This window comes from Sturnus vulgaris, chromosome 2 (genome assembly GCF_052056855.1).
Source record: "Sturnus vulgaris isolate bStuVul1 chromosome 2, bStuVul1.hap1, whole genome shotgun sequence".
Classification (NCBI taxonomy): domain Eukaryota; kingdom Metazoa; phylum Chordata; class Aves; order Passeriformes; family Sturnidae; genus Sturnus; species Sturnus vulgaris.
In genome coordinates this window covers 53,436,863-53,462,952 of record NC_142244.1, presented here as the reverse complement: position 1 = coordinate 53,462,952, position 26,090 = coordinate 53,436,863, and the positions used below count along the sequence as shown (strand labels likewise).

General features: G+C 34.2%; 1 protein-coding gene across 6 annotated transcripts in view; it reads right to left on the bottom strand.

Moving 5' to 3' along the window:
- The window catches only part of NBEA (neurobeachin), a 452,087-nt gene that overhangs the window by 305,904 nt on the left and 120,093 nt on the right, over positions 1-26,090 (bottom strand). For all 6 annotated transcript variants that reach the window (XM_088159561.1, XM_088159562.1, XM_014868920.2 and 3 more), the window contains exons 12-24: positions 24,380-24,532; positions 23,494-23,662; positions 15,333-15,412; positions 14,563-14,625; positions 14,355-14,452; positions 12,504-12,596; positions 8,684-8,792; positions 6,518-6,599; positions 6,175-6,298; positions 5,652-5,844; positions 4,389-5,411; positions 2,305-2,522; positions 680-833 (exon numbers count right to left, since the gene is read on the bottom strand). In XM_088159561.1, the coding sequence (XP_088015687.1) occupies positions 680-833; positions 2,305-2,522; positions 4,389-5,411; positions 5,652-5,844; positions 6,175-6,298; positions 6,518-6,599; positions 8,684-8,792; positions 12,504-12,596; positions 14,355-14,452; positions 14,563-14,625; positions 15,333-15,412; positions 23,494-23,662; positions 24,380-24,532 (2,559 nt within the window). The remainder of the gene's footprint in view (positions 1-679; positions 834-2,304; positions 2,523-4,388; positions 5,412-5,651; positions 5,845-6,174; positions 6,299-6,517; positions 6,600-8,683; positions 8,793-12,503; positions 12,597-14,354; positions 14,453-14,562; positions 14,626-15,332; positions 15,413-23,493; positions 23,663-24,379; positions 24,533-26,090) is intronic.

The window sequence follows — 26,090 nt, the reverse complement described above, 5'->3', positions numbered from 1 at the left end:
TTTTTACAGGATGCTCAAGATGACATTTAGTATGAAAAAAATAGTCACAGATATTAAATGCACAGAAAAGCCATCCCATTCAAATAAAAAAATTACTCTTGTCAATAATGCAATATTTATAAAATATTCCTCCCTGTTTCGTGATGATACTCTGCCTGCCTGAGCTTTAATCTGTTGAGAACTTACAATTTGGAGGGGATAAAAATATCATTTATTTTCAATACAAAATTGGAAAAGAAACCAACAAAAAAAATGAGGGAAAGGACCTACTGAAGGAAAAAGTAAACAGAGTAGAGAGGGGATGATTTCTGGTCTCGTTTGACATGTAAACTAATTGCGACCATGCAAAAAAGGTTTATGAATATCAATGAGTAGACATCATAAAGCATGCTGTTTTGTTACAGGAATCATTATCCTAATGGTCATCCTTTTAAATGAAATATTAAATAACTATGAAATATTATTCTTACTTCTCTGATAAAATTAGCATTTCAAATGCAAAATGTTATAAACACTCTGTATATCAAAGTGTAACAGTTTTATTATAAATTTAAATTTTTGAAGGAATTAGCAGAAAGGGGACAGGAGTCCCTAAAGAAGAAGAGTCAGCTGAAAATAATGGTTTGCATTATTAACAACAATTTCTAATATGACCACTAGGTGGAAATGTTGTACTTACAGTTGGGGATGTGGCTGCTGACAGCAATGGTAAAATTCCTCCACAAGCAATAATAATATTGTCTACCATCTGGGAAATGAGGTGTATTGTGTTATGTACAAAAATAATATTTTCATTGCTATTGACAAAGTCCATCACAGACTTTGTGGAGTGACTGCAAAGACAGAAGAAAAGACGTATTAAAAACAAACAATTAAAATAAATTGTAGATAAATACATTCTTTGCAACCATACTGTGAATGTTTCTTTGATAAAAAGGAAAAATCTGGTTTAAAAAATTTGTATGTAAATTGTCTAAAAATATCAACAAGGCTAATCAAATGAACAAATTGATTGCTATCTCTTTTTGCACAGGATTATATTCAAATACTCAGCTGAGAACAACATCTTCTAACCTTTTATTCCCATCAACCAGTACTTCACTTCGCAGGCAGTTCTGCTGAAAGCAGTAGAGTTGTTTCTGCAGCATGAAAACAACTATTCAATATTGAGTTCACCATGCTGCACCAGAGCCATTTGAAGCACCTTGATTAACACCTAATGATAACACCTGCTACTGTTTTAAAGGAGAAACTTGATAACATGGCCATAACTTGATTTAATATTAACTTTGTTAACTGATAATAAACCTAGCATTAATAATAGCTCCACAAGGCACAAATGCTTGTAAGATTAGGTGAAATCTCAGCAAGTCCTAATTCGTGAGCAATTGTCCCATGAAACAGTGACTCCCCAAAAATATAAAACCCCTGGTGAAAATATTGAGGAATACTCTGTCTGTAAGTATGGTCTTTCCCCAAAGCAAAATTTGTTGTCAGCCAGCAAACAAAAACTAAAGGCTTCAACTGCAAATATACAATCTGAACTTTAACCTTCAAGCATTATCTGAACACAATATAACCCCCTCCCATATACTTGGCCAAAAGCAAAACATCAAAATTTTCTATTTCCAAGTGAGTATTACAGAACAGTTCACCAAACTGGAAATTAAACGGAATATAAATTGCTCCTTTGATAAAACTATGCTCAAGTTTTGTGAAAATGAATTACTCTGTAGTGGAAATTAGAATTGTCTCTCTTACATTACAGTTGCAGAGTAGCTCTATTAACATGTTCAAAATGTACAAAAACACTAGAAAATCATATTGCTGTCATAAAATATTATACAATCACCAAGACTAAACCAAATCAGGAGCTGGCATGCAAAACAAAATTCGTCAATAGAGGTTTTCCTTAGAAAATGTTATAGGAAAGAGGTTTTAATTATACTCCTTGCAGGTAGAGAAGCTCTTAATTGATCAGTTAGCAAGATGGCCATTAGCAGAAGTCATCCTATCTGGAACAGAGACAGTAGATTCTAATACTAAATATAACCTGGAGAAACAGCTCAGTTTGTTTAGGTATTCAGGATTTATAGAATTCCTCAAGAAAACAAGAATTACTACCTGTGAAATAGAGCTGTTCCAGGCTGGGAAGGGCTAAAAAGAGAAGGTGGAAAATGCAGAGAGGCACTGCAGCTAACACCAACTCTTTTCCTCCCCTCCATCCCAGTTACATCCCCTTTCCCACATGCCTAATTTTTCCTTATTGGTGGAAACACAAAGAAAGAGGGAACAACAACCCACCTTCTCCAAACATGTACATCTGTTTCTAGTGCAAAGAGCAAGTCTGTCAGGAGGCGCTGGTGCATGGGAGACCATTTAAACTCTGGAATCCGAAACATAGTTGTGCGTGGACCTGGACTGAACTGTCGTCGCTGCTCCTCCGTCATCGGCATTCCCCGAAATCCCAAGTCAACACGTAAATCCCGGTCTTGCTGGGTGACAGATCGACCCTGTATTGCCTACACCAACAAGAGGTTCAAAAACGATGTTAACTTTATGCAGTATGTTTTTCAATGCAACACAGCATCTGAGAAAGGACAGGATAAAACAATGAGGCCACACACCACAGGAGATATTGACGTTCCAAGGCAAGCAGTATCCTTCAGTAAACGAGGTGCTCCAAGTCCAATCAATCGGTGTTGAGGGGCTGTGGCTGGCCCCCTTTGCAGCTACTCACCAAGCTTTTACTCTCAGGTTCTTCACTTGAAGTCTTACAGAAAAGACCAAATGTAGTCCATTCAAGGTCAGTGACAAGACTTTGTTTATATGTAACAATTATATTTTGGGCTAATGATACAATTTTCTTTGAAGATTTGACTGAAAACATGGACAAATTACATAGTGGTGGCTTCGAGAAATGTGCATTTTTGGACAGCTCCTCATTTTTTAAAACCAATAAATTTATCTGGTCTTTTTAGCAGGATCATTAGAGAATTACATCTAGTCTCACAAGTCCCATTTTTCCAATTTAAAAACAAAAGAGAACTTTGCAAAACAATTATATTAACAATGTAAAAATAGACATAGCACTGGAGTTGAACTGAAAAGTTTCTTGTTTATTTAGTCTCACCTTGATCTCCTGTAGCCAGTACTTTGAGAGCAGAAAAGGTTTCCTTTATTTAATTTGACCTCTTAGGACTAAAATGATTACAGTTGCTTACATTTCCTATGTTTGCCTTAGAGTTATCTGTAAATGATTAGTTTCTTTTTTCTTACATTTATCTAAGATTTTAATTTTTTTACATGAAACTTCTGCATAGTGCTTTCAATTTTATTTTCCATTTTTTTCTAGTTAGAAATACAGGAAAGACTGAATTTGATATTCTTCAATATTTGATCTATTATTAATAAAGGCAATAACTGTTCTTAGAAGTAAGCAGTACTTCCAATCTCTGTTACACAGTTTGCTTGCTTTCTTTCAGTCCATTTGAGTAAAAGATAGTTACTTTTTACTGATAAGGCAAGGAGATGATTGTAGACCTGTTTTTAGAGAATTTGAGGTTAGCAACTCCAGTAAAACACATTCTCCTTCAGGTACAACTGCAGGCAACCCTCATGCCAGCAGCAACAATGGTATCATAACTGTGAAATAACAGAGGAGCTTTTATCTAGGCAATAATACTGTATCTTGTAAATCTGCAAGAACGGGCTTTGATGTGCATTGCCACTGCATAAACAAGCATGAAACATGTAAGCATCTCCATTTAGGTGGCTGGTCTTGAAGTAATTTTCAGTGTTTTCAATGGTCTCAAGGAGTTCAAATCTAACAAGGCAGTTACTATGCCTACAGCAATCGAAACTCCAACTGCCAGCTCCACTGTAAACATGCTAAAATAAGACTGCTCATTATTCAAGGAAACAATAATTCTCCACTTATATTTTATTAAATAACTACTTCAGGGTTTTTTTTGTTTATTACAGTTAACTTAATTTTAAGGAATAATATTTAACCATGGACAGCTTAGAGTTCATAGCACCCAAAATAGAGATTAGAAGATAAATTTCTGATGATTTCTCTTATTTTAAGAATATTATTTAAAAGAGAGATTAATGCCCACATATTTAAACCAATTCATTGTAGTTGAACATTGATTTTAGTGGGAAATAACTGTTATTCAAGTAGTATATGCAATATATACTTTCTATACAGACATGAAAGATTTCATGTTATGGCATTTTCAAAGAAAATGGGCCTGGAAGATAAACATTCTTCATATAAATTAAGAAATATATTTCAAATACCTCTCAGATCTCACACTATTAATCTCCCCCTTAGCAATGAGCAGTGATTACATCAGACACAGACATGGCTACTTGAAATTTACCTGGGTTGTGGTAGTTGTCTGGATCTTCCGTATCTCCTTCCCTGCCTCTTTACCATCATCAGATCTTTCTGTATCTGATATTATACTTCCTGCATCAACATTAGGTACAGTTTTGCTACCAGAAGACTCTGTCTCAAGAGTTGTGGCAGTCATTTCAGCATATTCTAATCCTTTAGATGATGAAGACAACTCCCTCTCAGAAATGCTGTTCATTCCATCTGAAGTGGTGTGAATCTTGAACTCCTTGTCCTCTATTATACTTGAAGCACAAGTTATATCTACACTACCTGTCATATGTGCAAGCAATCCCAAATCATCATTTACACCAAGATGCATCTGTGTCTCTTGCACATTTGGAATGGCAATGTGATTACTTGAAAGTTCAGGAAGGAGTTTCTCTTCCTGACTAGGTATTTTATCAAAGAGAAATGAGGTATTGTTAGTAGAAGGTTCATCTTTCTCATCAGCCAGAGTTATTAATGGACCATTATCTTTTTCCTCATTCTTCTTAATAATACCCACACTTCCATGAACATTGTTTTGGAGCTTCTCAACAGCTGCACTGTATACATTATCTAGAAGAGATTCCACTTCTACCAGCGCACCATTTTCTCCAGTTCCCAGTGTCTCTGGTGACAAATCCATATCATCAAGTTTTACTTCAGTAGCTTCTACTTTTTCAGCTTTTATATCAACTAAAAGGTCATGAACTTCCACATGCACTCCTCCTCCTCCAGGTCTCTCAGCAGTTCCAAGCACATCATCTGACACCTTTGTAGCCATGAGTAAGTCCCTCGTATCTGTATTGACAGGGTAATCTGTTTCACTTTCTGGGCTTTGACTTTGTGAAAGATCTTCTATCTCTCGAATTTCCATTCCACCTTTTGCTCCTGTTGTCTGAGAGGAAAGACCTGAGATGGTGCTCACGTTCCCCTTCTTCCCCTTTTTTATGTTTTCTTCCTCTTGCCTTTGATACTCTTCATACATTTTTGCTAGATATTCCTTGTGAGCTTCATACGTGACCTTAGAAAGAAAAGATTACATGGATGAATACACACTAGATGAACTGCGTAAAATCTAGCAAGATTTCTAGGAACATAATCAGTACAGTTTACAAAGTGTTTGACAAGAAAAAAAACCACCTTGACATGAATAGCGAGAGCCACCAGATGGCACTAAATCACTTTACATCTTATATTGCTATATTACTACTGCCTTTGGGTGTTAACAGTATTTTAAAAACCTCTACAAGCTTTGTCTTACCTTGGAATGGGCTATAGAAAGAGTATCCACCCATACTCTCCAGCCTCCCCATTCATATTTTATGGCATGGTACAAGAGAATACGGAAAATGTTGTAAACCATCTCTGTGATCTTCTGCTCTTCTGAGTTCTTAGGATTAATATATCCCAGAGAAAACATCCAGTCCTGCCACACTGAACACTGAAGTAAACATCTGAAGTGAAATAATTAGTTCAAAATATATTCAAACAAAGCTTCTTTATTTTAACATTATGATGGTTGAGATGGGAGGAACATCATCTCTTAACATCAATCCAATGTTAGCAATAAACTTAAAAATACTTCAGTATGGAAAAAAAAAATAAATTGTACTATAGAGAAGAATCCAGTATTAGTTACTGAACTAAGAAATGTTACCACAGATGTATTAAATTTATTTTAAATATATTTCATTTATTACAGACTATAAAACTCTACACAGAGTACAAGAAATTGCTATTACCTAGAAATCAATGACAAGAAAATACTATTTATATTGACATACCTTCTGTTTTCACGGCTATTACTAAAGAGTTTTATCATATCAGATAAGAACAAACGTCGAACTTCCATCAGCTCTGCACTTGGCGTGGAGTTTTTTAACAGTGTTGCCACCACCTTAAGAATCACTTTGAAAGAATAAATTAGTTACATAAAGCACTTTACCAATGTTTAAGAAAAGAAATAGTTGCTGACAGCCATTAATGTAAGAGGTAACTGAAACCCATATGTATCTAAGATACACGAATGACTAGTTCTCACTTTCTGAACCATAATTTCAAAAAACCACACAACCTCTAGGTGATACATTTATCATTTATCAAACAAACATAATAAGTTGTCCTTACTTGGATTCTGAATTTTCACTGTTGAATCTGGCTCTGGATGCGGTTTATGAACAACTTGGGTGCATACTTGTTCTGTCAAAATCTAAAGCAGAATATTAGCTTCCTTTTACCATTTTAAATTAAACACTACAGTATTTCTTTGTTAATTTTAAAATTTGTTACGAACATTTACTGTGGCCACATGCAATGTCATATAAAAAAATGTCAAATATTTTAAATCTTGAAGAATGGAATAAAGCAATTCCTCTATGCAGGGATAAAGATTTTCATGTGGTACTGTAGCTGATTAGCTAAACTTTGAGTTCATTGCCTAAATATACAATAATGGTATTTTAAAGCTATTCCATTCATATTTCTCATATGTTATACATTCACAGATAAAAATATCTTTCACATACATCAACAATTATTCTCACACATTTCATCAAAATCAAACTGAATAATTCTTAAAACTGGATTTGGTTTCCTCCATCTAGTAAAGAGTAAGCATCAGAGACAGCATTCCATAGGAATAATCCTGGGGCTTCACATAATGAGGAAGACAGAGCATTCTCCTGTCATTTGAATTGTACCTGACAACCTAATTAATCTGTATTGAGGCAACACCACAAACCTTTCACACTGGGATACCTGTCACTGGATGTGTGTATGCAACTTTATTTTTAAGAACAAGCTAGAAATTCAATTATATCAATGCAGAATTCTCAGTAAATACACTCAAGTAAATGCATTTCAAAATAGAGTAACTTCAGTAGTAATCTTTATTTTAAAGAAGAACTTTAGCTCTCATTAAAAAAATAATCTAACTAATGTCAGTCATAAACACAGTATGTGAGAATAGGTCTTTGTAAATTCATATTTAAAACAGAATGAAAATATGGCCTTGCTTTATATAAGAGCATATGGAAAATATCTGTTCCTTAGCATCAGTTTCTTAGCAAATCTTCTGTACTTACAGCAATTAACCCCTTTTTTCTCCTTTCCTCTTGCTATTTTTTCAAAAGTAAATGCCTGTGGATGCTAAACTCCATAAGGACATTGATTTTGTCAGTGAGTTAAGCATTTTCTGAGAATACCAATCACAGAAGCTCTTAGAAAACTCAGTGCAGGAACTAGACTCTGAGGGCTCAATTGGTCAAACCATAAAAGGTAATGTGTAATAATAAAGAACTTGGATCTAAGTCACTGGCAAATAGATGAAATTTAGGTTTTTATAATCATAGGATAATAATTTTCTTCATTACTCAGACTTAGAACCGTGAAAATCAAGCACTCCTCTAGTCTCTTTTTTTTTTTCCTGGAACCTACCCTGAACATTTAGTCATTAAAACTATTTGTGATTTAAAAAAAAAAAAAACCTAAACATCTTTTTAATGCATAAGATTTTCAGAAATTGCAAGAGATTCTACTCTAAGTCACCATTTTAGTAAAAATTGAAGACTGGACATGCGCTTTATGTGTGTAGGCATGAAGACCAAGGTTTCAACCAACTTGATGCTCCCAATATTTTGCTTTCACAAAATTGCTCATAATCGAAACTGAAGCTTCTACAAGAACCTGGTAAAACAGTTGAATGCTTTGGGGGTCATACTTCTTCACCTCAAGAAGTATCCGGTAAATAATAAAGTGTGTTAACTATCATTTAGCATGGTTAAAAAAGAACCACTCTTCAGATTTTTGTAAACTTAAAATGAGTGACATGAAAAAGAAAAAAGAAAAGAGAGGCATCTCTGACTACAGCACTTTGCATTTCAATGGAAACAAACTCTCCAAAGAGTGGAGAAATATGAGCAATTGGAGGTCTGCAGTATCTGCTGTGGCTTTATTGTGGCTTTTTGTTTGTTTTTGTTGGGGTTTTTTTTGTTTCGTTTTGGGGTGGTTTTTTGTTTGGTTTTGGGTTTTTTTTGCAAAAAGTGATGAACAACCTAAGTAACAGGATCTCTTCCATCAGAAGTGGGAAGTTTTATAGAGCCTATGTAAATATTATGACATTATTAATAAAAACAACTAAAGCACGGCAAAATATATAATAAACCAATAAGTACTTTCTCCAAAATTCTAAATTTTTTCTCAAAAGTCTTGAGAATCAGGATTATAGAGTACAGATATTTCTAAGTCTTACATTTTACAGCAGAAACAACAATCTTTACATTTAATAATTTGTACCTCATAAAGCGTGTTATATGTTGTAACGGTCACCGTGTTTGTGTGCAGCATCAACCTTTCTCCAAGAAGTGTGAAAAGACTGTGAGTGTGCATGATTTCAACCTTTCTCCTGTAAGAGAAAACAAAAACATTAGGCACATGCCAAGCATCATGAGCATTTTAAGTAAATGCAAGATAAAACCCAAAAGCCAAAAAAATTTTATGATGTACTAAAAAGCTCCCAAGCCTGTGATTTTATATATATTTCCTACAATGAATGCAATTGTACAAATATACAAAGGTTCTTGGAAAACAATGTCTTATTTAGGATGGGCTTTTGTATAAAATAAATCACACACTATTCTCAACGTCAATTTCTTCTATCTTACTCAGGGTAAGAAAGTTCAAAATGTACATAGGCTGGTTAAAATGTTATCACTGAAGAATACACCTTTTGTCACATCACAAGAACTCAGGACAGCCCAGCTTCATGTTTTCCATTATTAATCACAGAATTGGTTAGGTTGGAAGCAACCACAGTGGGTGATCTGGGCCAGCCTCCCTCAGACTGCCCAAGCAATCTGTAAGTGCTAATACTATAATATATATATATGCGTGTGTATATATATATATATATATAAATTGATTTTTCAGTACCACCTTTCTTCTTTATATATCAGTCTCTCATGAAGCCAAAATAATTGAATCCTGGAATAACACATGTTGTAATGAAAAGTCATGAAATTCTATGTGATTTAAGTGTATTTCACATCTGGGATCCAAAACTACTCAAATCTTTAAAAAGTGGAGAGGGAAGCAGCTCACATCAATGAACTCCCCTTGTCACTAAACCCTACCCTTTTAAAATGGGATATAACATCACAGAGTACTTCTCATACTTTGCATCATTAAATTTACCTACTACTATAATGGATATGAAATAAAAATAATTTTTCAAAACATATAATAATCTATATTAAAGCAGAAGAAAAATTTTAAATAAGATACACTAACATTTCTAAAAATTTTATGCATTCAAAAGGTAAGAAACTGTTTTCATGATTACCAGTGAAAACAACACATAAATTATATAGGTTTATATTTAACTATTATATAGTTAATCCTAGAACTTTTGAAATTAACAGACAACTTTATAATTTTCAAAGTAAGTACCACAAAATAGGGTAGCAACAACTTACAACAGTGTGTACTTTTCTATGCACAGAAGGGAGTTCATCAGATACTTATGAGAAAACCTATAACCTTTTAAAGTATGATTTAGCAAATAGAAGTAGAAATCCATTAGGACGTTTAAATGTATGGGTAAAACCCAAAGGTAAACAACTATTAATTCAAGTGATGGCATTGAAAGAATCAAATATGACAGGGAAGGAAAAAAACAGGATTTTGCCAATTGTTAAAGTTAGACGAAGTAGTCTATCATCACAGATCACAAAGAAAAATCAATTAAGTTATTCAGGCTCTCATCTAACACATTACTGGTCATTTCTGAGAATCAATTACTTCTACTCTATAGCTTCATCAGTGATGCATGTATATATGAACTACAGAACAGTAATTGGTTTGGTACCTACACATTTGTTAGCAATATTGTAGTGGTTTAGATTTCATAAATCATGTAACATCTCTTTATGCAATTCTGCTTCAGTGTATTACACTGCAATGCCTGTTTCCTGTACTGTGAAACAGGAATATAAGTACTTTGTAATTTTTGTGGTTGACTTCCATTTTGTAAAGTCATGTGTATGCACACATATGTACGTGAATAAAAAGGCACAAGCACTAGCTGTAAAACATGAAATTGAAGGGCGTTTTTACTTGCTAAAATCTACATAAAATATGCACATTTGCAGATGTTCAAAGGTCTAAAAGTTGAAAAAAAAACCTTTGAAAGTTACACAGAGTATTCAAGGGGATTTCAATCACTCCAATTACATGAAAAATAAAGTTAATTTTTGCTAAGTACGTATGTTCACTCAACAATGGAAACTACGCTGATATATCCATAATTGCAAGTAGATGTTAAATTAAAATTTCAGCTTCTGAAAATTCTCCTTTCTTTTTTTTGCCACCATAGAATCATAGAATATGCTGAGTTAGGAGGGACCCACAAGGATCACCAAGTCCAACACCTGGCCCTGCATAGTACCATCCCCAAGAGTCACACCATGTGCCTGTGAGCGTTGTCCAAACATTTCTTGAACTCTGTCAGGCTGGTGCTGAAACATTTTCCTGATATCCAACCTAAACCTCCTCTGACTCAGGTTTATGCTGTTTCCTTAAGTCCTGTCAGTGGTCACCCCAGAGCAGAGATCAGTGCCTGCCTCTTCTCTTCCCCTCCGGAGGAAGCTGTGACTGCAGTGAGGGCTCCCCTCAGTCTCCTCCAGGCTGAACAGACCAAGTGCCCTCAGCTACTCCTCACACGGATTCCCCTCTAGACCCTTCACCATCCTCGTGGCTCTCCTTTGAGCACTCTCCAATGTTTGATGTCCTTCTTATATTGTGGCACCCCAAACTGCCCCCAGCACTCGAGGTGAGGCTGCCCCAGCTCAGAGCAGAGCAGGACAATCCCTCCCTTGCCCAGCTGGTGATGCTGTGACTGATGCACCCAGCACATAGGTTGCTACTTGATTTTCTGGATAAGCGATAAATATTTGAAACAAATGCACTTATCTGGATACAACCAGGCTTCTGACAAGTCAAACCTTCATTTGATGTTTCATACTTAATCCAACTCATATCAATGTGAATGACTTTTACTAAGTAATGTTTGAAAAGTCCTTGGAGATTCTTGAGTGGACTATCAATTTGCTTTATTAATTCCCAGAACAGTATTCGACTTGCTGGATCCCAAAGGAAAAATCCCATTTAGAAGCATATTCTCAGCTAACTGTCTCTCAATTATACAGTCACGCTTTATTGATCTTACTGAGAAAAGCATTTCTAGCAATACCACACTCTGGCTGGACTCCTACCTCCTTTCCTTTCAAACGAGGCTTACATGACGAAGTCTCTTGTGAAGCATGTGGTTAATTTTTATAATACACAGCCTCCCACTAAAATGCCATTTTGGGCTAATCCCAGCAGGGATCTTAACACCACATGTAGAAGGGGAAAAATGAGCAACAGCAGGCTATGCAGCACTGCATGATTGTTAGTGCTTTCTTGACACTATAATATGAAAGATCAGACTAAGTAAACCCATTTTGTGACATCAGGTCTTTTTAAATGGGACTATTTCTTGCTGCCACATTTTCTATATGATATTTCTTGCACAGAGATATGCCCTTATCACCTTTTTTTTAAACTTCCATTGGTTGAGGTATCTGCTTTTCCTTCTGAAACATTCCCATGCCAATAAAACATTCTATTTCATTTTTCCCATCCTTCTGAAACTATTTTTAGAAGTGCTGCCCTGGAAATTCTATTGCTATGACACTGATAATTCCAGAAGCAAATTTTAGATCACACTCATATGTTTCCTGTTAACTTTAGCTGAACATGCAATATGTAGTTATAAGATGTATTTCTGGAAAATGCTTTTCCCTTGTTTTAAGACTTGAGTTTCAGTTTATCATATATCTGAAAGACAACCAATGTATTGTTTCGAGCATCACAGTAATAGCAAGTAAACTGGAAAAATCTCATTTTTAAAGCTAACAGTGTGCAAAGTATTAGTCAGAAAAACATCATAATTTGAAGTAATTTCTAAAGACTGACAAAGAATACACAGTAATCATGACAAAAAGGCAAGAAGAATTCTGAACTTAAATACATATAAAAATTTTTAACACTACAAAAACTTTGAAACAACACTTACTTATGACCCAAATGTTTAAGAAAATATCCAAGGACCTTCAAAGCTTGCACCCATATGCTTTCACTTTTGGAAGCCAGTAACTTATAAATTACTCTAAAACAGAAAAACAAATTCAAGCTCAAACATCACATAGATTGTATCACTAAATATCACATATATAGCTTGTATTTCACTGAGCAAGGATAGTTATTAAGAAATAAATAAATAAAAACAACAATTTACAGAAAAATAGGATATACTGAAAGAATCAAGTGCAGCATAAGAGTTCAACTATGAAGCCTTGAGGTTGGAGACATGGTGTAGTTTGGTTCAGTTCAATGTTTTATAACAGTAAGTAACATCTTATCCTAAACTTCTGTCTTGGAATAACCAAATAAAAATAGTCTGAACAGTTGTAGCTTAAGACAATAGAAGCAGACTGGAACACATAAGGTCATATCCTGGAGCACCTGGATGCTAGTGAAAATCTCCTTTCATTACATCCTCTGTTTTTAAATCCTGGATTAAAAAAAAAAAAAGTTTCTCAAATATTAACTAATGTAATTATTAAATATTTAATTAATATGATAGGTTTAAACACAAATTTTGCAATCTTTCAGAAAGGTAACCTGCCTTGATCTGAAGTCACCAAGAGGCAGAAAACATTACCCTTGCCCTGCACTGTTCTGAAACACATTTTTGAATTTTAGTTTCCCATTAGAATTAGCTTGGCTTCAGCTTTTAGCTATTCTTTCTAACCTTTCTCCGCTAAAGAGTGCTTTTTCAGACAATATCTTCCTCTTTTGAAATGACTTCTGCTATCACCAAATGACCCTCTGGAGCTTTTGTCCTCTGACATCTTAGGCAAATGAACCCCTTATTTTATGTAAAGCTTTGGGGGTGTTTTGTTTTGTTTTTTAAACACTTAAAAGTTGTAATTCTGTGCATTCTCCCCACTTCTACAATACAGACTTTCAAACATAAAGACTGCACCATCAAACACTTTTAATATCAGTACCACAAATGTTACATAAAGATGTCTCCAGTCTTCCAGATCAGACTTACCCTTCTTCGAAAAATGACAGGGGTAGAATTCTGTTTGAATACAAACTATAGACAGTCCTACAGCAAACTCCTAACCATGAATCCTCCCTTCAACGAGCATTGTCATTCAAACAGTTTTAAGTACATATCTTCATACAAAGGTCTTAGCACTTAGGCAAAATGGAGCTTGAATCTATCAAGTAGTAGATGCTGAGAGGTTTTTTTCCCTTTTACAAGCCTCTTCTATTTTCAAAAGTCTTGTCAGAACAGCACAAAATAAAATTTCATAGTAAATACTAAATTATTAGCATAAAAACTGTTAGTCCCTTAAAAAATTATATTACCAAATTAGGCATAACCACCCCCTCCCCTAAAAATAACTCTTCTTTGGGAATTGTCAGTTATAAATTCTACAGCCAAACAGATAAACACAAATTCTACTCTTTTCAGACAGAATTTGAGAGGCTAGGGCACAATTTCTTGTTTTCCTCTTCTTCTCCCCGGAGAATGTTAAACATACAAAGAAAGAATATTTAAAAATATACAAGGCTATTTGATGCATCCTGTTGATTACACATTCTATTTGAGATTGAGAAGCAAGTAAAACAGTGCAGTTACTTTGAAATATCATAATGATAATCTTAAATGAAAATTACTTTTTTCCTCTGACATGTTGAAATCACTAATTTTATCAAAAAATAAATCCTAAATTAATGAAATTGAAGTTTAAAAGATCAGCAAGTGTGATATTTATGTGAAAAAGAAGCAAACTGGAGAGTGATGATACTGGAGCTACTTTTAAGGTATTTTCTCACTTCACTGTCTTACCGTATCCCATTTCTCTGATCAAAGGCAGGAATCATGGATGCTGGATGCTCGGACATTAGTGCCACTAGCAGCTGCAGCACATCATGAATATTTTCATCCTGTATGACAAGCACCAATGTTATTCTACAAACTAACTTCAACAATAAGCTTCCCACAGAGTTGGCACAATTAGTTACAATAAAAAGGTAGGTAATTACGGAAATGGTACCTCGTGCATTGTTAATAAGTAATTTAATATGCTCTGCAGTTCATCTTCTTTCACTCCCCGATCCTAAGGCAAAAAAAAAAAGCCATTATTCAGAGAAAATACGTTTCTCAGGTCTGGATAAGCAAATCTTGGACCTAGTTAAATAATCCTACAGCTTTTTTATTTGAACCTAAAAGACTAAATTCTTTCTATCATTATACTGATTTTCTTTATCACATTGACAGTTCAAAACAGTATGAGGTCAGATTCTTTTAGTGTGGGCCCTCAAATACTACAAACTGTTACTCCTCCAGTTTGTGAGACAGAACAGAAAATACTGATTTTCAGTCTAATCTCAAATAGCAGATTATCCCACAGAGCAGCATTCAGCTGTAACAAAGAGAGACAGAGTCCTACACCATTTCTACCAGTGGCAGAACCAACAAGAAGGATAAAGCAATAATTAGCTTGACAACTGCAATTATCTTTTTCATTTGAACATTTTATTAGAAACCTTTAAAATAAGACAATTAATTCAATTAAGACATAGTTCATATATTGAATATAAATATATTAGATATTTGATAAAATATACGCGGCAGAGTTTGGTGAGGTTAATAAGAAATTTTGCATTGATATACTACTTCTCTGTTGATTAGAAGGATGTGCATGAACATTAAGTAGAAAAAGACTCAATATTGGACAGGGATTACCAATTTTCTACTATAAAAGATACTATTACAAGCATATAACAGATGTCAACGTTTTCACTCTGGAGTAGACCCTTTTACCTTCAATATAAGTTGTTTCAAGAACAGAAGCATAAATGCCCTTAATGATATGATTTCTTTCTGAGAGGGCCGAGGACCATCTGGAAGAAACAAAATATAGCATTTTTACATATAAAATAATTCCTTTAATCACTGCAGCTTCCTAAGGAAATCACAGTTCCTACAACAGATTTAGTACTCTACTCTTATATAAAAGTTCATATTTGCAAATGATATAATTTATAACCTTTCAGAATCACATTTTTCAACACGATATATTTAAGTATAAGTGATGTAACACTTGGAAAAAAAGAAATTCATATTATATTTCACTTCACTTTTTTAAAGAAACAGGAAGATGAAAGATAGTAATAAGGTGATAGTAATAGACAGCAATATGTGATAAACAATTCGGAATGACTAAATCACTATGTTAAATATCATCTGAATGAAAACCAACAGAGAAAGGATTTATGAAATACTAGGGGTAGCCATTACCTGTAGCAAAAACAAAAGCCATTTAACCAAAGAGAAGCTACTATCCAAAGAAAATATTCAATTTAAACCAGGAAAAAAAATGCAATCCATAATACTTCAAACAACTGTGCTTGATGAAGCATAGTATGAAAACAGAAATATCTAAAATAGCTAGAGTTTGAACAACAATAGTAATTTGAAACTATTTCTATTGCATTTTCCATTCCCTTTTTTCATAAATATTGAAATTGAACTGGAAATTCTTTTATTAAGTTCCTACTTATCAGACAATGCATGGCATAGACAGTCAAATTTTGTACAGTAAAAATAAATGCAACTTAAATTATTTTTCCGTCAGCCATTTCATCTTACACTGATAAACACCGATCAAAGTTTAAAAACAGTATTTCTCTTTATTATTTCCAATCTAGATGAACACAACTTTTTAATGAAGATTTTCTAATTGACTTTGGTGATGCTTTTTGAAGTGAAGCCGCTGCTTTACACACAGTAATTCAAGTTTGCAACAAGGGAAAACCTTAAGGGAAGGTATGTTTGTTTCACTAGGAGGAACACAAAGAATGGCTAATGCAGTCAAGATTTCTTCCCTGTTTAGGAGTGGAAAGAGGAGAACTATGTACTATACAGAAAAAAGCAAATAAATCTCAAGCTCTTCATTCACTATTTGTAAGAACACTAAGGGTATTGCAGTAAAAAGTCTATCAGATAGGCTCTAAAGATATAAGACAAGTTTATATTACTTAATTCTAGTGGCACCATGAAACATCTGTTTTCCACTGTAAAAAGAGAAGTCAGTTGGATTTTTTTAACTAGGTGCAATTATATTAAATAAGACATGAATTTTTAAATATGGTGTGCTTGTTATCAACAAGCTATTATTATCTAATAAATATATAGATATTATATTTTTATCTAATTTAGTTATTTTCCCCCTAATTTAAATGTAGATTCAATTTCCCTAACTGCACCACAGAAGTTTCTTTCTTTGTACACGCTCTTCTCTCCTACACCTTATTGGGATTCAATATCTGACAATACCTGAAAACCAGGACTAAAAAAAAAGAAAAAATTGACATTTTATTTTTTTCTTAAAGACTGCAATTATGGAAATAGAATACAGGCAATGGAGTGGTCAGCAAAACGTTTCCATAACAGAAATTGCAAGGACACATCAAAAAGAAGACATCTCAATTTAACTGAGAACCTCTTCAAAGACACATGAGTTTTATACGACTTCTTCATGTACCCACTCATTTCCCTGGAAACGTGTGACAACCTTGAAAAGGGTTCTTCAACATGCAAAGGATACCAAAGGAGTTGTTGCTTGCAGGCTATATGCCAAGTAGGTAAAGTGTAATTTTCCCTTTAGTCCTCTAGTACTATTTATTCCTTGCATTTTAGTTGGGTCAGAAAGCTTCAGTGCTCTAGAATCAGAAAAAGGGGACAGCTGCTACCCAAAAGACTTCATTAGTTTCAAAAATTGTTTCAAAAACTGGCAAGGAAAAATAAGACAGGCTGGAGAAACCGGAGGCTATGTAACCACCAGACAGCTACAAAGAATGGAAGAAAGGACTGCAGCAGTATGATGTAATGATCATCTGACACAGGCTGAGTACAATTAATTAAATAAGAAGTTCTAAAGCTTCCTAAAGCAGCTTTTCCACTATAATTTTTATATCACAGTTTTTTACTTCATTACTAATTAAATTACTTCATTCCTAGTTGAAGATTTATTTAAAAAATATATATTATTGACCAGACAATGGTGTAATTTATCCTATAATAAAAAAGGTATACATTAGTCACACATATACCGAGACAAAGAAAGACCAGTAGATCTTGTTTTTCAACTCAAACATTGCAAAGTAGTTTTTTTGTCTTTTAATCTTTCTGCCTATCACTGCATATAGACAATTCAGTGTCACCATCACTTGGACACTGATAGTCAGCACTGCTAAAGACTAAAACCAACCTCAAATTAGATCAGCTACGAAGATAATCCTTTCAAGATCTGGCACAGCAACCATAAATCCCTAATACAAAATAGCAACATTCTTTTTAATTGTCTAAAAGAAAGGATGCCTCCCTTATCCCACACAAGGATGAGTCATTAAAGCATTTCCTGCTTTTAGATTTCTTTATGTATGCATTATTCACAGAGCCCGTCATTTGCGTCAGATTTTTTAAAATATACACACATAATAACAGTTAGCCAGCTTTACCCAGACAAAAATAAATGAAAAAAAAATTATAATTTAATCCAATTCATCCCTGCAGTATAGAGAATTATAGGGGCATAAACCAGAAGTAAATAAGAGGAAATAAGTAAACATATTCACTGAGTTAAGTACAATCAGTACTGCTGTGGGAAGAAAACAACAAACAAATAAAAAACAACCCCCCAAAAAAACCAGATTGGGAGCTTTGAATAAGAAAAATAATGATTTCTAATTCTGTCTTTGGAAATAAAATTGTGTTATCAGTTCTACCACCAACCAAATGTAACAGTCTTCCATCTGTTTTGATTTTTTTAGTACATAAAAAGCATGATTTTTCTACTCCTTAAATTAACAAAACATGATACAGATAACAGAATCTGATCTCCACGCATAATAAATAACATTACATGATATGTGGATCACAGAGGACCTGATTTTCTCTCTGCTGTAAATTTAACAAGAATTTAGTTCCTCTCCAACCCAGCTCTTGAAATAACTCTTTGGAACTTCTTCCATCTACAAAATGAAAAATTATAGTTGCTTTCTCCTCATAATAATGTTTGTAATTCCCACTTCCACAGCTCAAGTTCAAAAATACTGGACATGAAAAGCATTCTTGAAAACTATTTAGCATGACTGAACTTGTACTTTAACCACCATGCATTCTCAATAAGGACACATGATACCACTCATAAAGGTAATACTCACTGAGAGCTAAAGTGACAAGAAAAAAGGAAATGCCAGCAGAGAGAGAAATGCTTGGCCATTCAGCTCAGGAATGAACTAAACCACACGGTAGTTGGGAACTTAAATGAGATTTCTCTCATACAACACAGGCTCCCCAGGGGAGTGGTCACAGCACCAAGCCTGCCTGACTTCAGGAGTTGGGACAATGCTTCAGGCACAAGGGGTGACTCTTGGGGTGTCCTGCACAGGGCCAGCAACTGGGCTTGATGATCCTAATGGGTCCCTTCCAACTCAACATAAAATAAAATAAATACAGAAAGAATCTATATATTTTAAATTGTTTTCACTCCATTGTCTGCTTTGTTGTGTGTTTAGATACTGCAATGGCTGGGTGATCCTATTATCCTTATTCTGCATGATTTAACAAAATATTAAGGCATGCTTGCGGCAAATCAAGATAACAGCTATAACCACAGTCTAAGTTTAAAAAATAAATAATGAAATTTGTATTATTTTATTTGGAGATCACTTTGACATTTTAGGCTCTTTGTAAAAAATATTGAAACAATGCCAGGAGAAAAATGTAACTCATAATTTTAAACAGACAACTTGACTCCACTATGTGAATCTACATCTAAAACGTAAAACGTAGTAAGAATAATTAAGAATCCAGTTAATACTTTTACACTCTGAAACAGTGATTCCAGTACCTCAGAAGGAAATGGAAATACAAATATGAATTCAGTATTCTGAATCTAAGAAGAAATACCAGTGTGAAACAGGAAACCAATAATGAAAGAGAAGATATAAAATCAAATTTAAAATAAGTATCTGAACCTTTTAAAATTTTTATTAAAATTCATTTAAAAAAAAGCATTTATACCTCTACAGGGGAAGGTAACAAAACCCTGAAGCAGAGTAACTATGTGCAAGTAATAGTAAATCAAACTACTAATATTAAAAAGTGTTTCAGTATCTCCACATAAAAGATGACATGCCTAGAAGACATGAAAACATCACACTACCGAAATGTCTGCATGAATAAGCTTACTTCCTAATATGACAGCAAATTATTTGAAGGCACTTTAGCACATGCAGTCAAATTTTAGATATTGGCATGATTTCCAATGAATTCTTCTATAAATTTGAAAAGTCTCATGTAAAGTCAGCCTAGAATTTCAGCTGCAATTTACTCACATAATGACATTTTTCTGTTTCATACATCAATGTTGCTAGAAAATGGGTCCTATTCTTCCATTTTGAAATATCAAATGCTACTTAAAATGCAGCCACTTTAAATTTCACATAACAATAATTTTTACACTGCAACTTTCTTACTTTTACAAAATTTTTTATACATTGTTCTCCATTTCAACAAATTATAAACTTTCTGGCAGTAGTGGCTGCAGGCAGGCCAATAAAAATTAACATGAAGACAAAATCCTGGAAGAGTTACCTTTTTTTGAACCATTGGGATTGGTGAAGTTATGAGATGCTGAAAGCAGAGGTGAAAATAAAAAAGCCTTAAGTGTAATAACTACAGCTACCTCTAGAACTATATTCAATGTCTGCAAGTCATCTGAATCAGCCAGACCTGCATTTAATGTTAAAAAAACACCTGGTAAAGAGAAGAGATGTAACATCCAGGTGATTAAACATTTTTTAATATTTTTAGGAATTTTATCAATTGCTATCAACTAATGTGGATTTCATAAAAAGTCTTTTATGAAATGAAGTTAATATGAAATTAAATTTAGCAACACATCACCTCAGCAATTATATTTTCACAGTCATTTGCTTGCAAATCACCACAGTTATTATAGCTCTGTTAGTCAGAGGCAGAAGTTATCTGTGAAATAATAGCAAAAAGAGTCCCAGTACTGATTTGCATGGAGTTTTCTGTGCTGGGCTTGTACATCTGTTGCTAAGTCACTGATCCTCCTCTCTGATAGGCTGACATTCTTCAATGCAACACTGCCACACTTAGAAAAGAAACTACTACTTCTTTGTAGTTATATCAATTACACAGGGCTTTCTGCAGGGAAGAATGAAGAGGATAAGGAGCAAGGAAGAAAGAAGATAGTCAACTTTCAAAAAGTCAAGTTTATCTGTAAATCTAACTAAAGATAAAAGGAGAAAATCCAGATATAGTGGATCATAACATGGTTTTTGAAAATATGCATGGCCTCAGGTTATAAAACACCTTCCCAACTACTATATGAAGGCTGTAGAAATTTTAATTTTTTTGTTAAACTGCTGCACCAAGCACCCACTAATTTCCACTGCCTGATTATCTTTCAGGGAATGACCTGGTTGCCTTCTAGATTAAAAAAAGAATCTTGTCTGTAATTGACACAAATATAGGAGAATGAACTATACTCTGAATGAAAGAAAAGGTAGGGATGTAAACCAGCCATATCTATGCTTAATTTAGAGTTAATGGATTAATTTCTCATTCCTAATTTTGTATTCTTTTATATGTGTACCTCATGTCTTCTGTTCAGATTTTGATGAATACATTATATATTTTTTGAAGCTATGAAACTGACATTACACATACAAATACTCAAAAATTACAGTAACTGCAAAGAGGCAGATCTGGGCAAGATAAAACAATCCATGCTTCCTACAGAAAGAAATGTCACTGACTCCACAAAAGAGCAAACCTAGCCAGAGGGAAGCAGTCTGTAACAGGCAATACATTTTCAAGTGTTGTTAGGTCGCAGTATCACGACACAAAACCACAAGAAGTTTTTAAAAAAATAATAAAATATATTAGAAAAAAGAATTAAAAAATAATGTCAGCCATAACAAGTAGACTATATTATCAAACTTCCAGATAGTTGAGGAATTTTCCAAGTCTCTATTTAGCAATAAATATGGTTGGCACCTGAAAACTTCACCTCACAACAGCTGGGTATTCAACAGTCACAAACACAATGTATGTAAGCTGATCATCTGAGTTTTAAATATCCCATTTCCTCACTGATCTCAGATACAGTTAATTTCTCTGTTGGTAAAACTGTACCTGTGCAGCATAGCAGTGCAAACCTCAACAGAGCAGATTTCTGAAAGGATGAAGCTGGATAAAGCCACTCCAAGGGTAGGATTCAGCTTGTCCTAAATTCAGACATTAACAGTGTAGCTCCCACATAAGATCAGCTTCTAAACCTCCCGCCGAGGTTAGTGGAGATCTAATCAATAGAGGCAACACAGTGTGGGAAGCAACTACCTTTCAAACAAAGCATTCCTCAAGTGCCTGTCAGTTAGAGGTGAGACACAGCTTCCTAAACACACTTACCAGTGTAAGTTGTCATGCCATAAGGTTTGCAAAATATCTGCCCAAAACAAGTAGATTTGGTGTTGGATACACAGGAACCTGCATCCTTCTGAGAGGCAGGTGAGATGCCCCACTGAGACTACAATGAACCTGCAGGCAACTGACTCCTGCATTCCAGTGTGCATAATCAGCACACATCTAGCTCAGAAGGAGACATCTTCATTGCAGGCACCAAAAAAAGAAGTTAATTCTATTTTGGCAGCAGGAATCCAGAATCAGTGTAAGTGGATAATAAATTTTATCACTGACAAAGATTTCAAGCTAATTAAGTAACCACCACAGGTAATTTTCATTATCTAGGATTTCAAACGTTTCATTTAAATGAACAGAGAACAGTAGGCTTTTGTTAAGTATTTTAAAATAAATTTTCCTAATTTTTGAAGACTACTCTTCATCTAATATACTATACGAGAACTATAAACGTCATCCAAGATCCTAGAGCAGCTCCTTCTGTGACCTTCAACACCTTCATTGCCTATCAGGACACCTAATCTAAGAAAAAAAATTGTTATTTCCAGTTTTATTAATTAAAAAAAAAAATTTGAGGGAAACCCCTATGCATACAGCTCACTTACAAATAAGAATTACCCAATAACTAACATGTTAGACAAGTAATAATCTAGTATATTTTGGTATGTGACAGTACTAAAAATATTCCCCAATTATTCAATTTCTCAGCATGACATTCATTACTAGTTACACAATAAAAATAATAAATTCTCCTTTATCAGGTATTTTTAAAGAGACTTTAAGCCAAATCCTTCCTGCTTTACACAAGTAGATAGCTAAATGTAATGGCATTACAGCCAGAATGTATAGGATTAGAATGATTTGCTCTGGTTAATACACATCTGTAACAAGCAGTGTTCAACTAGTACCCATTACTGCATTTTGTTGGTGCTGTCATTCAGTACCTCCTGCACTAAGCACATCACTTTAAGCAAAGTTAAATAAATCTCTATATTATAAAGACAGAGAAAAAATATTATTGAACTGGAAATACAGCTTCAGAGACCTCTGCAAAGAGAACTAGAAATTTCCACTCTGTTTTCAAGGTCACTTAGCACTACTAATCATTCAAACCACACAAAGCTTTTTTTGGCATATGAAATACATGTAATATTTCCTCTTTATTACAGTAGAAGAAAAATCAATCTTTTTAATATGCTTCCTAAAGTATGCCCTTATGAGTATATGCTACGTGACTGGAGACCAGAGTTGGAATCTTCTGGGAATACATATAAACATAAATTATCAGAATGTGTTTATGATACACCAAAAAGTACTTCCATCGTCCTTCTGCTCATGACCACTGGTATCAACTATTGCCATTTATTTACCTCCTTGTCTACAGATCCAGAGAGCTTTCAGACATGTACATCACAATCCTTCCTACAGGAGAAATGCTTACATTTTCTTCCTAACGTGTTGCACTCACCCAGTCCTTTAGGAGTAATGCCACTGCTGTCAGCAGGATTGACCACCCAGTAGTAGTATTTCAGCGTGTGCATTAACTGCAGCACCGTGCCCACTCTGCGGATGGTGTTGTAGATCGTGGCAGTCCCAATGAATTCAGCTGACAGGTAGGTGTACAAAGATAACTGCACCTGAGGAATGAAACAGTTATCCACATAAATGTAAGCTCTGTATTAGTAGCCTTAAATTGTAGGGGTCTTTTTAGAATGTGACATAAAAAACCTGAAAAACTAACTACAACTCTGGTAAGGGCAGGGGCTGCACTGGTATCTAGGAATGATTTAAGTCAACATATTGGCTTGTTTTCTGTTCTGACTTTTTATATGACAAGTATATATTTTCAGTTTTTAGGACAATGCCACTTTTCACTCTGGTTCACATATCTGAACTATGATTACTAAGGAAAACAAATAATTCATAATTACCAGAGATAACTGATAACATTTTATCAAACTGGAATTACATAGTTTGAATTTAAATGAGAGCTTACATTAATATGTAAAACACATTTTGCCTGCAATTAAAAATACAAAATTTTATCCTTAACCTGTAGGAAAACAATGTAATGCAATCACTGCAAAAGGGACTGGGTTTCTTGAAACAGTCTTTTCATAGAATCAGATAGAACCTAGGAAATAATTTAATTGCTTTTAGGAAATTATAAAAGACATTGGAGTATATAGTTAAGCAGTGTACAGACTTCATGATCTAAAAATCATTGCTATTGCCAAGTTTATAAAAAAATCCAAAAGAGAAAAAACCAAAAACCTAAGTGGAATGTTATAAAAGATATACAGTATTTAATTTTGTTGTAGGAGAGTCATAACATTATTCAAGTGTACCATTACCTTTGCAGGGGTATGTATCCAGATAGCAGGATTAAAAAGGATGTGATCACATAATTGCTTCAGTAGAGGTGCTCCATGAGATAATCCATCCAAATATTTTGCAAATGACAAAAATTGTTCCAGAACTGCTCTGGTTATATGAACTCTAGATGACTGGGGGAAAATAATCAGAAAGAAAAAAAGATAAAGAAAAAAAATCTTCTTTAATATAATTACAGCAGAAGTGTGAAGCAGTATTTTCACCTGGCTCATCATCACTAAATATGCGCAGCCTTGCATGTTTTGATGTCATTGAATATGAAGGCAATTTATATTTTCTAACAATATTAATGGTCCAATAGCTACATTTAACAGGTTAAAATATTCATCAATAACTTTATTTTTTGTTTTTTTTTGGTATTTTGCTTAGTTGGGTTTGTTTTCATTTTATTAGAATCCAGTCAGGATCCTACATTTTGCAGCACAATTCTTGAGAACTTCATCTGAAGTCCTTATCTCTTCTTAAATTAAAAAGTGTCTTCCTGAAATTGCGGGTGTCAGTGTGTGAACACACATTATTGGGAGACTTGCTTTTGTTTCTTAAACTTAAGTAGTTGGGTCCACGGTTTCCTCAAATTTCATTACTCTCTCAGTTTCATAGCATATGCCATAAAGTCACTGTTGAGACCTGCTCCTATGCATTAACATGGCATGAGGACTTTGAAAACTTCTTTGTATACTGAATTAACAGATGAATCAATAGTAAACTCTAAACATCCTTCTCCTTGTCTTCTCCACAAAATGTCAAGCATTGGAACAGGCTGCCCAGGGAAGTGGTGGAGTCATGATCCCTGAGGTACTTAAAAGATGTGTAGATGTGGCACTGAGGGACAAGGTTGAGTGGTGGACTTGGCTGTGCTGGGTTAGCAGTTGGACTCCATCTTAAAGGTCTTCTCTAACTTAAATGACTGTGTGATTCAATTTTTAAATTATTTTTAATGCTGTAAGTAGAGTCTGGGAATATGGAGATTTATTATTTTTAGAACTGAAGTCTACTTGTCAGTAATACAAGTTCAGCTGGATGCTGAATTTCCTTTGGCTTGTACATCCAAATTCACAATAAATAATCTGCAACTAATAAGAAAAAAAATGTTGTTTGGAAGTTCAAGCAAAACAAAAAAAAAGTTGTCTCTGTCTTCTCTGAAGTATTTGATTACATGCAAATGAACAACAGATACAACAGATAATTTACAAATAATAAAATTGAGACTAGCAAATAAAAGGATTTTTTCCCACCATGTGTGCCAACTGAATAGAAGCATATATTGAAAAAAATAAAATACATCCTTTCAAAAAACTGCAGCTAAGTCAATCTAATATAAAAAACACCCAGAAAACAACATATGTTTCAAGAATTACGCTGTGATCAATAGAAATCCTTTACATATTCACATGCCTAAGTTTAATGAACATAGCAGGTGTTAATTGGAAGAGCATGCAATTTTTATTTTTTTTTTAAATTGTGCACAACATTCTAAATTGATGTATTCCATGTGTATAAACCACAGTGCTCTATTCAGGAGAAAGCCCATCATGACAGCTCACCAGTCCATCTGTGTGTAACTTACCAAACCAAAACTAACAGCTTTGTAAATTCATTCTGGTTATGGCACAAGAAAACCTACCCTTGGAAAAAAACACTTCCTTAGGCTAGCTCTTTGAAATTCTAAAT